Here is a 16,860-nt window from a genome sequence, read left to right as displayed (position 1 = left end):
CTTAGCCATAGATAGCTAGGATATCTAGAATGCTTATCTAAGGAACAATTTCAATGAGCCCAGCCTCCTGCATCTTACCATACAGACACAGGCAATAAAGTCATTTACTTGAGATGTCTGGCTTTTTGTGATTAGCAATAATCTTTTGAAGTATGTTGCTTTTTTTTTTTTTTTTTTAGCAAAAGCTCCTATCCATCCTGGCCCCTCCCTTACCTCTTTGGAACACTTCCTCAGAGCGACTGACAGGCTTCAGTCCTCAGTGAGTTCTCTGAATAAAACATCACTCACAACTTACAGGCTGTGTGTTTTTTCTGTTGACAAGTTTAATTGATTTCCCCTATTGTTTTTCCATTCTTTTCTGTTGTTGTTTGTTTGTTTTTAATAAAAGAGTCCTTATGGGACTTCCCTGGTGGTCCAGTGGTTAAGAGTCTGCCTTGCAATGCAGGGGACATGAGTTCAATCCCTGGTGGGGGAACAAGGACCCCCACATGACAAAAAGCAACTAAGCCTGCAAGCCACAACTTCTGAGATCACATGACTCAAGAAGATTCTGGAGTCTGCAACTAAAACTCAGAGCAGCCAAATAAACAAATTTTTAAAAATTTAAAATAAATTTAAGAAAAGAATCCTTATATTTTATAAACACACACTGAAATAGTCAGAGAAAAAATGTTATAATATGGTGACCAATATTTGCATACAAAATAAACTCTGAGGAGAAGGGGGGCGGTCTTAGAAGGGGTACTGATACCATGAGATGAGCGGGTAAAGGGTACATGCACACTCATTACACTATTCTTTCTACTTTCTCACGTGTTTTAAAATTTCTGTAACAAAATCTTTAAAGAACTGGAAAAATAAAAACTGCATGCTGAAAAGAAGACTTTCGGATGGGAAATTCCCAGGACGGGGCTGTGCCCGGAAGTCAGCACCTGTGAAAGGCCTTGCACGTGCAGCTTGGCACAGAGCTCTGCTCATGATGAGGGGCAGGTGCGAAGGGGCAGAGCAGATGGGGAAGCAGCCCAGCCCAGCCCCAGCCCCTGGCCTCTGCAGCCCCTCGGGAAGCCCTCTCTTCCCCCCACCCATGGGTCTCCCCAGGGCCCTACAAGAAGTGAGCACAATTCCTGTGGGAAAGAGAACTTTGGGACTGTTGTAGAATCTGAAGAAATGTCTCCAGAAATCAGTCCAGTCTCTCCCTCTGACCAAATCCCTTTGAGAGTTGGAAAGAGGAAGGGGAGCCCCGATTCCCCATGAGACCTGGAGAAGCTGGCACCCCAGGGGCTCCTCGAGCTGTCAGGGGGACTGAGCAAGGGAAATGACTCAGTTTCAGCCCAGGTCACACACACAAGTGCAGGAATGCCTCCGGCACAGGGATGCTCTTCCATATGTCTGAGCTGTGCACAAGGCTGATTACACACGAGGACAGTGATGCTCATTGCCATTATAAGTAATCTTTTCCTAAAACTGCCAATATTTTGAGGGTGGGACTGGTGTGCACATTTGTTACCCACTGACAAGACAGACAGGGTCAGGCTGGTGACAGTGACCAGACACGGCCCTGGAAGGCTTGAGAAGCAGAGAGCGTGTCCTTACCATGGCCGGGGAGGACGAGCAGGCGATGTCCTTCGGATCTGAAACACCAAACAGGAACAGTGTGAATCAGGGCTGGGTGCGTCCTCCAACACAAGAAATTAAACCAGAACAAGGCATCATCTGACACTTTTACTAAATAAACAACCATTAAAAAAAAAAAAAATGCGAGAGGCAGCCTGTCTGGTGGGGTGAGGCCAGAGGTTGGCTATCCCTGCACAGACCCACATGTACACACCCCTTCCCTCACTCAGGCCCCGAGACTGCCTGATCCCTGCGCACTGAAGCTGGGAGAACAGGCAACCAGTGCCAGCAAACGCAGGTCATCATGAATCTGAAGCCCGCTTTGCAGAACAGAAAATAGTTTACAAACAGAAACAAGCAGAGCATACGTGTACTGTGGAGACCAGCCTTGTCAGACATATTTAAAGGATAAGTGTCAGAAGGAAACAAAACATGACCAGGAGATCTGAGCAGTGGGACTCTGATAACATTTAGGATGAGTCATTTAATGTTATGGGATGAATAAGAAGGAAAGATTAGTGGGCACAAAACACCTATCTTGAAATAGAACAAAATGCCTTTTACTGAAATGCAGGGAGGTGTGAAATAAGTCATATTTTATAGCAAGCAAAGAAAAATCTAAACATGAAGATTCATCTCTGCCCTTTGGAGACCTCTCCTCCTCACTGTGAATTCTGTATCTGGATTAGGCACGGACCAGACTTGCCCATCGCGGCTTCCCTAGTGGCTCTGCCGGTAAAGAATCTGCCTGCAATGCAGGAGACCGGGCTTCGATCCCTGGGTCGGGAAGATCCCCTGGAGAAGGGCATGGCAACCCACTCCAGTATTCTTGCCTGGAGAATCCCATGGACAGAGGAGCCTGGTGGGCTATAGTCCATGGGTTCACAAAGAGTCGGACATGTCTGAGCGACCGACACTTTCACTTTTCAAACCTCCCCATTGGCAGGAACACCCGCTCATCCAGGAAGAGCAAAGTTCTCCCAGCATCCACAGATCGACAGTCCTTAAAGACCACATCCCTTCTGGGTCTGGTCATGGGTCACAGGACCCACCGCAACGCCGCTCAGACCTGGACTTGTAATCTGTCAATAACACGACATTAGATGTAGTCTTCTGTCTCAAAAATCTGATCTGTGTCCTGACTTCTAACTGGTGGAACAGTTCTCAGAGCATTCTAAGACATGCTTCCCAGATAATAGCAACCCTCAAATTTGGCTCAAATAAAACTTTCCAATTCTTTCTTAAATCTACTGTTTAATTTTTCATTGATGGAGGGAAAGACATGAAAAGGAACAAATCCAGAAGCTAGGCTTTTTTCATTTTCCTAATTTAAGACCATGTCCATGTGATCTGGGAACAAGAGCTGAGCTTATTGCCCTGAGTAGCCTTGGGAAGCAAACCCTACTTCTTGAGAATCCAGAAAGCTACCTTTCAACAGCTCTGCTCCCCCACCACCACCCAGAACCTGGGTCTTTTTATAAAAAGATGGTGAGACAGTTTCACTGCCTTGAAACACAAACTGAGGCACAGGACTTTAAACTTCCCACAGCGGAGTTCCCTCCTGCAAGACACAGAGGGGGACATAGTATAGGGGTTCCTGGACCACATGCGATCCTGGGCTGCAAGCTCCTCTTGGCTCACCCTCTGCTGAGGGTAGGCTCAGGGAGCTCTGGTGGGCCTGCTGGCTCTGGGGATATGCACTGACATCAGCTCCTCTCAATCCCCAGCTTTCCCGCGCCCATAATGCGAGCCCCTGGGGCAGTCCCAATGGCTCATCCCTGTGGGCATGGCCAGTCCCCAGGATGTGTTTTTCCTGGGCTTTCACCTGTAGGACACTGGCACATGTGACCCTTGGTTGGGATATGTCTGAGGGCACCTTCCCAGGCAGCCCTAGTGGGACCAGAGGACAGGGTGCCCACGGAGCCCTTGGGCCCAGCCCTGGGCAGGAAGGACGAGCAGGGACGGCCTGTCCCTTACTGCTGGCCGCAAGAAAGGGCACAGCTGCAGCTTTGCCAGCCAGCCCTGAGTCAGGGATCAGGGACGATGAGGGGGCAGAAATAAATCACCAAGATGCACGTGGACCTGATCTTTCCTCTCTGCAGCTGGTCTGCCCTTGGACACAGGATGTGCTTACAGCTGCCTCCTGTCATTCATACAAACGCCACGTCCTTGTTACGGGGAAGAATACAGTACCAATCCCTTTGACAGAAAGCACCCCGTGGTCTTCTGTTCTGCTGCAGAGGACAACCAGCAGCCTGTTAGAGTGACAGTGTCGACAGTGGACTCGGCTCACAGGTGACAGCAGGACCAGGAAGGAAAGACTCATTCATGAGCACCTGGCTCGGGTCGAGCCTGCCCACCTGTTTCTCTCTTTGTTGGGACTCGTGGACGTGGGGCCCTGGTGCCTGGGTCCCAGCGTTGGGGGCGGGGGCATGGTCAGGGGCCCACAGAAATGCCTCCTCCCACGAGGCTGGCTACGGGGGCTGTCCCAGGGGGAGGTGTCAGGCGCACAACCAACTGGCATTCTGTCAAAGCCACGTGCAGAGTAGCAGCTCTAGAGCTCAATCTCAAGAGGAAGACGGTCAGTGGGAAGGTGGAGAAACACCACGTCCAGCAGGTGTGCACAACCCCGTGAGCTAGGCCCTGGGGACCTTGGCGGAGGCCAGGCGAGGACAGAGGGAGCAGCCGAGCGTGGTCTCTAGTGGTCTTTAGACAAGCACGGCCAGTCCTGTGGAGAGAGGAGCTGCCCAAGGCAGAGAGGGCAGGACCGGGTGACCGAGTGATGCTCGAGGGGAGGGGGGGACCAGAGTGTGCAGAGATTCCTGCCCCAGCCGGGAGCAGCGCAGGGGAGGGGGCCGGTGTGGGGCAGAGGAGGAGGAGCAGTGAGAGGACATTTCTAGGGGCCTTGTGAAGAACGGGGATCAGGAACTCAATGGATGGCCTTGCACAACCTTGAACAAATTTACCGGTAACGGTGAAAGGCTAAGACTGGATGTAAGGAGACCCAGCATCAACCAAATGAATGTGATGAAAGGAGGCGAGGGGGCCTCTGTGGCTGGGACTTCAGCCCCACAGCACCTCCCCCCAGCCTGCAGCACCCCAGAACCCCTGTTAGTCTTCAGGGCCCACTGAGGGCTGCCTCCCCCTAGACCAAAGAGGGGGGACATGAGTGCTCAGCATGCCCCAAGTCAGTGCACATACCTCTCCCAGCAACACCTTAGGGCCTTGGGGGACCTGGGCAGGTGCATTTTATCCCAGAGTGAGCCGGGGGTGGGGGGGGGGCAGGAAGGGGTGCAAAGCCCCTGGGTCACCATAGAAACAGGAGAGGGGGTGAGAGGATGGTGCATAGGTAGGAAAGTACCTCTGGGAGAACCCCTCCCCCAATCACTGCCACACAGACCCTCTCAGCATCTCCCAGCCCCTCAGAAACCACAGAAGCTGCGGCTCTGGGGAGGATGCTCAAAGACGAAATCAGGACTTCCTTGTTCCTGGAAAACCTGTCCCACCCTGGATGACTGAGCCCCAGCCAGGCCAGCGAACAAGCTCCCATCCACTGCCACACACTCCGTCCCTCATCACCTCGCCTCTTTCCCTCAGAACCGCCCCTTTGTCAGTTAAGGAGGAGAATAAAAGCCACTGCGGACTCTGGACGCTGGGCAGAGTGACTCGTGGGGGCCTGTGAGTCACTGTCCAGGTGACGGCGTGAAAGGAGCCCCGGCAGAGTCCAGGTGACCCGGCACCAGGTGCTGGGGAGACAGCCTGGAGGAAAACAGGCGATGTGGTGGCCTTTCCTGGAACTTCGGTGACATGTAAGCTACAGCTGACTTCACAGGTCTGCAAGGAGGCTCCCCCGCCCATAACCTGTTTAACGATTCACTTGTTCGGGCAATTTCAAGATGCTGCTAAAAGTTTACTCAGCCCCTTGAGAAAACAGTGAAACTGGGAGGTGAGCAGCACCCCCACTGTTTGCATGGGGTTGGGGGGCAGCTAGGGTTGGGTGTGGCAGGGCGGTAATTCCTCATCTAACTTTCTGTCCTCACTGACAGGACAATATTGGCCTGAGAGCCTCCTGTGTGCTCCACTAAAAGGGTAGTTATTTTAAAAATGCAAAGCTTACCATTAGAAACAAGAAAAAAGAAGTGAGAAACTTCATATGCCTTAATCTTCTGGACAATGAAACTGCTCTGAATGCAAAGCTGAGGCTGCAATTAATGTTCCACAGGGATGAAGTCATTTGACTCCAGAGCATCTCTACCTGGAGGCTGACAGTGGGGCACTGTCTAGTACCATATGATTTTATTTAGCTTTAAACCAAATTAAAGATGTAAACGCCAAATATAACTCATCAGAATAGCTTGTGGGATTAGAACACCCTGACATAAAGAGCTAAAGCAGCCCCTGCTTCTTTACGGTTAGTGTAACTGTTAGGATCCTTGTCCTGCCAATCATGATTTTAAAAATTACTTTCAAATGCAGTTAAAACAGAAGTCTGGTATGGAGTCCAGGATGGAACAAAGGATTGGATTTTCTGGTAGAACATTCTTGTCTAATAAAGATATATGAGCTTAAGTCATGCCATGGTTTTAAAACATTGTCAAGGATATATCTTATCGGAGAGCAAACAACTGGGAAGGCACGTTTCAGTTTGTGGCAGCAAGACTGGGGTGAGCGGGTACAGCCACATGGGCTGGGCAGTGAGCAATGCGGCCAGCGGAGGTAGACCACTTACGCCTGATGCTGCAGAGCCGGGGACAAGGCGGGAGGAGTTTCAGCATCAGTTTACTCCAGAAATCAGGAAACAACAGAAAATCCAACCAGACCAGGAGAACAACAGCTCATCAGGGAAGCCTGTACCTAAGAAGGAAGTCTGCCTGGCCTGGGAGAGCTGGGCAACTGCATGCCTGCCTGGGACGAAGCCACAACAGTCTCTCCTAAACTCATCCCCCAGAAGCCACCACCCACCCTGGGGAGGGGTCATCATCCATGGTACTTACGTTCGATGAGAAACAGAAAGCACAGGATGCCCATGGCAGCCACGATGGCCCCGGGCACGATGAAGGACAGGCCCCAGCACGTGGACACCCAGTAGCCAGCAATCAAGGAGCCCAGGATGTTGCCCACGGACGTGTGAGAGTTCCAGACTCCCATAATCAAACCTCGCCTGCAACACAGCAAGAAATGGCATGTGAGGTCTCAGGGATTCAGGGATTCAGTGGGTCAGCACGTGACCTCACAACAGTGCCTGCACCGTGCATGAGCTGGTGTAGAAATAATTGGTGCTTCCCAGGTGGCACAGTGGTAAAGAGTCCAGCTGCCAATGCAGGAGATGCGGGTTTGATTGCTGGGCCAGAAAAATTCCCTGGGGAAGGGAATGGCAACCCACTCCAGTATTCTCGCCTGGGAAATCCCATGGATAGAGGAGCCTGGAAGGCTACTGTCCACGAGGTCACAAAGAGTCAGACATGACTTAGCAACTGAGCACTCACCCAGAAATAAACAGGTGGTGCACACACCATCTCTGCAAGGCTCGGGACCGGCTGTTTATGAGACGGCTGTATCTTCACTTACTCTGACTGTATAATTACATCGCTCTTAGCTTATTCATTTTATGATTAAAAGAGGAAAGCGGCCTTTTCCTGAAATTCTTGGAAAGCCTGAAATTTAAATTTGTGCCTTTGGAATTTAAATACAGGGCTTCCCTTGTGGCTCAGTTGGTAAAGAATCCACCTGCAATGTGGGAGACCTGGGTTAGGAAGATCCCCTAGAGAAGGGAAAGGCTACCCACTCCAGTGTTCTGGCTTGGAGAATTCCATGAACCGTATAGCCCATGGGATTGCAAAGAGTTGGACATGACTGAGCAGTTTTTACTTCATTTCACTTTACTTCCCCTGTGGTGCTAGTGGTAAAGAACTCGCTTGCAATGCAGGAGACATAAAGAAGTGGGTTAGATCCCTGCATGACGAAGGCCCCCTGGAATAGGGCGTGACAACCCACTCCAGTGTTTTTGCATGGAGAATCCCCATGGACAGAGGAGCCCCAAGGGCTACAGTCCATAAAGTCACAAAGCATTGGACACGACTGAGCAACTTAGCAAGTGTGCAATCTGAATACAATCATCTGATGAAACATCTTGTTAACAAAAGTCCATGCTGATGAACCCGCCAGATGAACATGGCTAAATAAAGCTGGATGAGTGGGTTTCCTGTTTTAGCTTCCCTATGTTGTCCAGCATCTCCAATCACTTTCTAATCATGGTCCTGGCTGTGCTGTGTGTCACACGAACATTAGGATGGCCTCTGACTTCAGTCAGGTCCAGAAATGAGTACGGCTCTGCTACCAGGTGCTGCGTGATCTTGACAGGACCTGCCAACACTTCCCTGTACCTTCCAGTCTGTGAATATGTAGCTTCTGCTTCCAAAGGCCTGGGGCAAGGCCCTGACTGATTTCTTCCAGGTTCCCGGGAGGCCAGGTAAAGCCCAGGCTGCTGGTGGGCTTGTGAGGGTGACTCAAACTCCTCCTTGCCCACAACGGGGGGCACCTCCTGGGACCAAGGCCCATCTGAATTTCAGACCCCCAAGTCCCAGAGGTTTCAAGCATCTTATCCCATAGAGTAGACTAAGGTGATTTTTCTGTAATCAATCTGAAGAAAAACTAAAAATAAAGTGGTCTAGTTTTCATCAGCAGAATGAAAGCTGCTGGAAACAGGCTGCCTTCCTCACCTGCCTTTTCCAAACCAGTTCCCAAGGCAGGTGACAACGCTGGGCCAGCCGGTGGTCTGCACAAGTCCATTGATGATCTGCAACAGAGAGCAAAGGAGAGGACCACTGAGGGGAACATGCACACGGAGGGAGCCCATGCTCAGGGCTTGGGTGCACAGCCCGGACCTCACAGGAAGAAGGGGCAGAAACCCATTCAACGGGAGCTTCAATAGCCAAACCTGTATTTTAACTATATATGTGTGCTCAGTTGCTCAATCATGTCCGACTGTTTGCGACCTCATGGACTGTAGTCTGCCAGGCTCCTCTGTCCATGGGATTTCCCAGGCAAGAATACTGGAGTGGGTTGCCATTTCCTACTCCAGGGGGTCTTCCCAACCTAGGAAATGAACTCAGGTCTCCTGCATTCCAGGCACATTCTTTACCACTGAGCCACCAGGGAAGCCCTATATATATGTATATATATATATTGGAGAAGGAAATGACAACCCACTCCAGTATTCTTGCCTGGATAAGCCCATGGACAGAGGAGCCTGGTGGGCTACAGTCCATAGGGTTGCAAAGAGTCAGACATGACTGAGCTACTGAGCACACATGTATATACCTTATTATGAGAGTAATATGTGCCTACTATGAAAATTTTAGAATAAGCAGAGAGAAGAAAGAAAAGAAAATCTCTTGCTGAGAGATGAACAGCTTGGGGCCAAGCTGTCCCATGTCTTTCCAACCTAAAACTTTATAAAAAGAGGAAAACCTTCTCTGTTTTATAGAACTGTGATGAAACCACAAATGTAGCTTATAAATTGTACATTTTTCCTCCTTCCACCATCAAGAAGGTATGGATGCTAAGGCTCCACTGAAATGAGCATAACCTTGACCTGGCAGCTGGAGAAACATTCTCCACTTGCCAAGAGCGCCCTGAGCTTTCATTGGAAGAAGGGACTTAGAAAGTGTATCGGCAACTGGCTTTGCTTTCATCTCAGCGGCCTCAGGGGACAGCTTTAGGGGACAACACAAAGCAAGGACCAACCTCCAGTCTCCTCCAACCTCCGCAGGGAAGGACTGGCTTCCGGGAGGCGGCCTGGGAGCCGCTGGTCTGGTCTCGGGGGGCAATAGGCTCAGCCTTCCCTCCAGGAACGTGCTGTGACTCTGGGGAATTCTAATTTTCTGTATTACTATAAAGTGTATATCACTTTGGTAACAAAAACAGCCAAACTCTTTGAAGTCCTGTGGTGAAAGTTGTAAGAGCAAATTACATATAATTTGCCCCATGATCTTAGAACATCCTCCTGGGTTCTCTGGAGAGCCTCAGAAGTTGAGCATCATTGTTTTGAGTCCTTTCCATGTCCAGTCAGTATTATCCACAGGGCTGCTGGCAGGGGCAGAGCCGAGTGTTCCAGGCAGCACTGGGCCTGCTAGAGGGGGCCGGCCGCATCCCCACTGACTGCCCCCAAGGCCCCTCAACCCTCTCCTCCCCTTGTCACACCCACATCCCCCAACTCTGGAGCAGTCAAATCTGTGACAGGACAGAGCATCTCAAACGCATTCAAACGAAGGCAGGAGGACTCATAGGGCTTCATGCTCCAATCCCCCTGCTGGGGTAAAATCAAATAGGATTCTTTCAGTGGCAACTCCTGACCTCAAGAAACACTTCGTGGCTGCTGGCATCTCAGAGCAGAGGAGAGAGAAGCGGCCGTGTGGTCCAGTGCTGACCTTGACTTCAGACAGGACACAGCTCTGCCGCCTCTCCCATGCTCCGCAGTCTTCTCTCTTGGCAGAGGTGACATGAACACCCCATCCCGCTCATGGTGGAAACCCAACATGCGGTGAGCCATGGACCAGACCTCACCTGAGTTATCACGTAGAACCCGAAACTGTGGATGTTGTAGAAGTACCCTACGCCAAACAGGGCAGTGAAGGCGCCACTGGCCAGCATCCCAAAGGTTAGGTAACACCGGATGGGGAGGCGCTCCCCTATTATGCCACTGAGGACGAGAAAAAAGAAAAACAAACAGGAGCAAATGAACACGCCCATAACGTAAATGACCCGGCCCTTCTTTCCGGATGCTTTCATGCTGTCCTCTGAGCTTTTAGAACTTGAAAGCACTTCAGTTTCCAGGAAGTTTCAATAACAATTATTTCTCAGTGGAGCATTTATTCTCCAGAAATCAGAGACATCCTTTAAGACTTTCTATTTAGAGTAGAAGTCACTGTCAAATAATAAAATTGAAACACTCTGACAGAAAGGGTGACTGCCAGTGGAAGAAACCGAAAAAACTTGTCCTGCTGGCTTAATCCTGTTTTATATAAAAAGAATAGCCAGGGAATATATAGTGTTTTAAAGTTGCAACTGTTGGATTGTAGACAGGTGGCAGGAAAAGGGACCACCTGGGACCTTGAGCAGGTTTCTCGACCCTCTGGCTGGCAGCAAGCCTGTGGATGAGCAGCGAAAGGGACTCTGCTGACGACCCTCCTGCCTCAACCACTGTGATCTGGTTTAAAGACCGACAGAGCCTTTTCTTTAAGGCAAAGCCTGAAACACGGGGGCAGAGCCTCTATCTTCCTTCTAAACAACAGGATGACCCAATAAAGAGCTAATCTTTCGGGAGAACTGCTTCCTAGAGCTGCCTAGGTTCTCAGACAAGTAAATTTGGTTAAGCACCTGGCAGGTGGTGGGTGTGCAATAAAATAGCTCTGGTGCTTCTGGGGAGGGTGAAAGTTTCATACTAGGGCATATATATTTAACAGGTTTTTACCACCATCACACCACGCTGCCCAGTGCCATACTAAACACTCTTTATTACTGTCCTGTAGGAAATGTCACCATGGAACAGTCTGATGTTGTCACTTATTAACTGAATAAAAAAGCTGGAGGGCAATCATTAACGATTATGAGCCTTTTCCACTCAACCCTATGGGTCTCATTTTCCTCCATGCAATCATTCTAGGAGTCAGATAAATATGAAACGTAATGAAGAATGACACCTGCCTCCCCTGGGAACAAACTCCAAAATTCTGGTCTTTCATCTCAAGAACCAATATCCTGGAGAGCTTTTCCTTTCGAATTTAGCAAAAAAAAAAAAAAAAGAAGAAAGAAAGAAAATCTACCCAGTATCATGTAAGTGACCTTTTAAACATGAAAACAGAGGAAGTGATTTAAAATTATAAACAGCATTCAGGTCATTTTTCAAGCTGAGTAGAAACATGATCACGTACAAACTTGAGAGCACCCTAGAGCTAAAGAAATTATCTACTTCATCTTGCTCACTTCAGAGAAGAGGAGCCATGTCCCTGGGAGGGCTGGCTGAGGTGTCCAAGGTCACAGACCAACTGCAGAGTCAGATGGGCCTCCAGAGAGTTACTGCTATTGCTGGGCTTTCAAAAGTCCTCCAGCCTTGCAAGACAATACTAAGCCTCAATTTGGTCTCTGTTTAAAAGTATTTAAAGAAAAGACCTAACAGAAGGGGTAGCATTCCACATTTTATCAGGCTCCTACAGGTAATGAAAGCCACACCACCCCTGATTGAAGCTGCCAGCATTGAGCTGGGTCAATGGAGGTGTCACTGGGTCTGATTTATCTATTAAACCAGCACCGTCCACATCACTAGGCTATGGGGTCACTGAAAGGCCATGCAAGGAAGCAGGCAAACCCTCGAGTCACGAGTCTACTGTGAATTTCAAGTTAGGTCATTATGAAATAAATAACCGTATTTCATAATAAAGTAATATTATTTCATAATAGCCTTTGTTGGCATGAAGAACCACCTTTGCCAATTTAAATAAGCAATGATAAAACCACTTCATTCAAACCAGGCTTCTAAGCCTCAGCATCCCTGGCACCTTGGGTGGATAATTCTTTGTGGTGAGGGGCTGTCCTGGGTCCTGTCCCACACTTAGCAGCACCCGGGTCTCTGCCCACTCGATGCCAGCAGCGCCCTCCTTCTCCAGCTGAGAAAACCAGCAGTGGCTCCAGCCTCTCCCAGCTGAGAACCACGTTTAAACACTGTTTTCCAGTAACAGAAAAACACACTCAACCTTTGGGTCCTTTTACATGATTGATTATTGGTGTCTAGGAAAACTGTAGTCTATAGGTCATAAACAGTCGACCCCAGGGTAGAATATGGCTGGTTGGCTGGTTACAGTCAAGGCCCTCGGGAACCTGAGGCTTACCCCGTCCTTCTCCGAGGCTGGGCTCGCGTTCTGTCCTGCGTCTGCTATTATTTGAACTGCGTTCAGACAAGCCCTGCTGCTCTACAGATGTATAAGTTCAACACGGCATTTCAGCAGAAACTGCCTGTCTGGGCACCAGCCACCCAGCCACCCACAGGTCCTGAGCTGGGGGGTGGGGCCCAGGGCTGGATAATAACACAGTCCGGGTGGGTCTCAGCAAAGAAGGTAAACATTTATAGGGAAACCAGAGATCCTCAAAGCTCTAAAATCTCTCTATCTGAACAAAAGTCTCTTTGGACTAAAGGCCTGGGTCCCTATAAGCCTTTTCTTTTTTTTGTTAAACCTGGTTAGAATGACACAATAGCCATTTTTAACTGACCAATCACACGTCCTATACCTGCTAACATTTACCACCTTCTCAGGCCACTTCAGAACTGGATCAAGAACGAGGTAATGACGATCATATGTAACAGATGCTGGGAACACAGACGGGCCCTCTTCTGAGCATCCTACATATACTAACTTATTTAACTCTCATCACACAGAGTCGGACACGACTGAAGTGACTTAGCAGCAGCAGTAGCAGCACACCTCTGTGAGTTAAGAACTACTGGTTCCCCAGTTTTATAAAGGGGAAACTGAGGCCCAAGGAGGTGCAGTGACTTGTCCTAAGCCACCTGAGCGAGTAGTCAAAGCCAGGATCAAATTCCAGCAACGTGTCCCTGGAGTCCACACCTCCAACTGCCCAGCAGGATGGCCTCTGGCAGGCAGGGGAGGCGCTGGTCCAGCTGAGCTGGGCATCCAGTGGGCACACCAAGCACACCCCGTGTGAACTGCTCTGATGCCAGGCAGGTTAGTAAACAGACGACAGTCCCTGAAACCAGAGGAGAGGGTGCTCTGCTGGGCTTGCTGTGTGGGGAGCTCCCGGCACCCTGCTCCAGAGTGAGCAGGTCCCTGCAGGGTTCACCGTGCATCTAACCCCGGGCCAGGATAAGCCATCTGAGGACAGTCTGCCTGGTCAGCAGGACACCTGGGGCGTGCTCTGGCTCCCATCTCACCTCAGCTCTGAGAAGAGACGAGAGGACCACTGCCTGTGGACCAGGCTGGATGTTCAGCATGCCTGAGCCTTGCTCTGCACCCAGCGGACCAGCTGGGTCTCGTGGTCCCAGTCAGACCTACCTCAGGTACATGCCGATGGCGTACGCGCACAGGAAGGAGTAGTCCAGGGCTCCGAGCAGCTGTTGGTAGTTGTCCTGATCTACACGGGTTGAGAAGCAATGGGAGAGCCACAGTGTTGCTTAGCCTTCACTAAACGTCGGCGTACGTCCAGGAGAGGGGCAGTGAAATCCTGACTTCTGCTCGCTAGGGCTGGGTGGTGTCCTCAGGTGGTAACACAGAAAACGCAGCAATGGGAAATAAAGTTGCCACGTTGCAAAATTATCACTGCATAAATATCCTCCCACGAGGTCAAATCCCAATCGCTGGGGTGAGCCTGTAGTTTCCTCGTTCTGTTTCACGTTACCCTGGCTTTGCTTCAGCATCATCACCCCCCACTCCTGCCCCGGCCAGCATCCAGCGAAGCTTTCTTGCTTCCGCCCACAGCTTATGCCCTGTCAGTCCTGACTTCTAGCTTGGACAAGTGCAACCTGCAAATGACCTTCAGTAGGGCATGCAGGCTAAGTTGCTTCAGTTGTGTCCGACTCTTGGCGACCCTATGGACCCTATGGACTGCCAGGCTTCTCTGTCCATGGGATTCTCCAGGCAAGAAAGAATACTGGAGTGGGTAGCCAAGCCCTCCTTCAGGGGATCTTCCCAACCCAGGGATCGAATTCATATCTCATTATGTCTCCTGGTTTGCAGGAAGGTTCTTTACACTAGTGCCACCTGGCAAGCCTGACCTTCAGTAGATCTAATCACTAACCCAGTGTTCCCCAACCGTTTGGGTACCTGGGACTGGTTTCATGGAAGATAATTTTCCCATGGACCAGGATAGGGGAATGGTTTCAGGATGATTCAAGCGCATTACATTTATTGTGCCTTTTGTCTCTATTATTATTTTATCAGCTCCACCTCTGATCACCAGGCAGCAGATCCTGGAGGCGGGGGACCCCTGCACTAAGGGGCAACCCTGCACACGGGCACTGGGGACACAGCAGCAGCTGAAGGCGAAACATTGGTTTGCTGGGAGGAGGGACCAGTTTGCAACTGGAGGTGTGGCTGCATCTATCCAAGGGCATCGTTACCGCTGCTAAGATCATCTGGGCCAGGGGAGCCAGGCCAGCCAGCCAGCTCTGGGGTCTCCACCTGCGGAGGAAGCCTTTGGGGTGAGCATGGGGGCGGGGGTGGGGGCTGGGGAACAGACGGAGAACTCACCGAATGGGGCCCAGCCACAGTCGGTCCCGTTGTCTGGGAGCTGGTGAGCAGGGGCAGCTCTGGCTTTTTGGCTCTGGCTGCTGAATCCGACTTTCCCATCATTTGAAGCCGTGCAGTAGCTGTGCAATTCACCCTGGGACACCCGTGGGGTGGACAGAAGCCAGAGAGAGAGAGAGAACTCAGTGGGGTTCAGGGGTGCAGCATGAGGCAGCCATCCTAGGGTGACTGCATTCTCAGGGGATAAGGCACCCCTGGGTCAGTGTCTCTGCAGGATCCACTGCATGTCTGCTGATGAGGACCTTTCCCGAGCTCCCTAGCGCCCAGTCCCTCCTAAGCAGAGACACAGCCAGCATAGCCTGGCTGAGCGGAGACACAGCCAGCATAGCCCGTACAGCCACCCAGAGACCACTGCTCAGAGCAGCCGGGCCACACCCAGGACCACGTGCCCAAAACAGATGCATGGATCCATCTTGCTGTATTTATATCATTGAAACAAGCTTCAGGTCCACACGAGGCTGAATCTCGAAATAAGCCTTACACAGGGGAGCACACATGGGAGGACTCTGGTCATGAGCTCAGGAGGAGGGAGAAGAATCCAGGTGACATTGAGAGGATTGTGGTCACCTAGAGACAGTGGGGGTAATGACGGGGGCCAGGCACAGGGAGCCCTCGAAACCTGGACAGGGGCCAGACCTCAAATATTTGCCAGGCCAGACCCTGAGGTCTGCGGACTTTACTTTGTGCAAATTGTATCTCAAAAACATGCCTAAAACTAGCTCAGGGTGCTCCTTAGGGAGGACATGCATGTTCGAAAAGTGCCATATGGCAGCCCGGGCCATCGTGGTTTGGGGACCTGAAACAGGTGACTTGTTCCTTAAAACACAAGGAGTGACAGACAGGACTCCACGCATCTGCCAGGCAGCCTGGGGGTCATGCAGTGTCGCTCCCCAGACGGCCCCCGGCTCCCACTTCTTTCCTGCTGTGGGCTTTCTGGGGTTTTTGCTACACGTGTCTCAGATGAACCAATCAGTATGAGTGAGGGTAGAAGGGAGGTGTCCTCAAGGCCAGGGAGGTGGCCCTCAGGGGGAACACTGGCCTGAGGGGCCAGGCCTGGGCGGATGTCAGGAAGGGGGCCCCGGCAGGGGCGTCTACCCCAGGGTCAAGACACACAGCAACAGGACCGCAGTGGGCTGGACCCCTGTCCGCCAGGTGCGGGCAGCCAGGAGGCCCGTCCACCACCTGCACTTCGTGGACACCCTGTCTCTTCAGAAGGGAGTCACCAAAGAGGCTGATGTCCTTTAAGAGGCCGCCTGGCCAGGGCCGTGGTTAGCCAGAGTGGACACCTCCTGATTTTACACGGACACACACCCCTGAGACCTGGCCTGGCACACAGGACGCAGCGACTCTGGCCACACGGCTTTGTCATCATCACTGGGCTCTCTTGCTATAATATAAACATGGCCGTAAAACTAGCCAAGGCTCTGCTTTCCAAACTGAAGGTAACACTCAGCAAAGAGCTTCCCTTAGCTGAGCTCATCCGCCCGGTAGTGGGGTGGGCAGCACCACCTCGGTGCCCTCGGGCCCCCTCGGGCCACTTGAGGGACAGGGCCTGGGGAGCCTGAAGCCCTGCCCTTCTCCGTGAAGCTGGATTCCAGCACCTCCCCGGCCACCTGATGCAAGCTTCTCCTGTCTTTGACCTCAGGAGCGGGTGTGTTTGCCCACCTTGCCCTGATGCTTCTCTCGGAAGCCGTCAGGGCCAGGCCCAAGGTGCCACCGATGCTGTCTATTCACCTTTCACTGAAGGAGCCCCAGGCAGGATGCAAGCGTCCTGTAGGCGGTGTGCAAGGGAGGGACCTGTGAGCAAGGCTGATGTGGGGTTCCTAACACCTGCCTCTCATGGAAATCTGCAAAGAGGACCACTGTAGATGCAGCTCCCACGGCAGGTCCACACCCTCTTTCACCATCCACGGGGGAGGGAAAGGATTAG

At 51.2% G+C, this 16,860-nt stretch overlaps 1 protein-coding gene across 1 annotated transcript in view; it reads right to left on the bottom strand.

Moving 5' to 3' along the window:
- Nucleotides 1–15,679, bottom strand: part of SLC37A1 (solute carrier family 37 member 1) — a 48,392-nt gene extending 32,713 nt beyond the window's left edge. The window contains exons 1-7 of the mRNA XM_068969459.1: nt 15,611–15,679; nt 14,874–15,006; nt 13,680–13,758; nt 10,180–10,315; nt 8,334–8,410; nt 6,609–6,775; nt 1,594–1,631 (exon numbers count right to left, since the gene is read on the bottom strand). Coding sequence (XP_068825560.1) covers nt 1,594–1,631; nt 6,609–6,775; nt 8,334–8,410; nt 10,180–10,315; nt 13,680–13,758; nt 14,874–15,006; nt 15,611–15,679 — 699 coding nt within the window. The remainder of the gene's footprint in view (nt 1–1,593; nt 1,632–6,608; nt 6,776–8,333; nt 8,411–10,179; nt 10,316–13,679; nt 13,759–14,873; nt 15,007–15,610) is intronic.
- Nucleotides 15,680–16,860: the final 1,181 nt, after the last annotated feature.

The sequence above is a fragment of the Capricornis sumatraensis genome, chromosome 1 (genome assembly GCF_032405125.1).
Source record: "Capricornis sumatraensis isolate serow.1 chromosome 1, serow.2, whole genome shotgun sequence".
NCBI classification, from domain to species: Eukaryota; Metazoa; Chordata; class Mammalia; order Artiodactyla; family Bovidae; genus Capricornis; species Capricornis sumatraensis.
The sequence above is the reverse complement of the archived record's forward strand: the minus strand, read 5'-3'. Positions and strand labels throughout refer to the sequence as shown.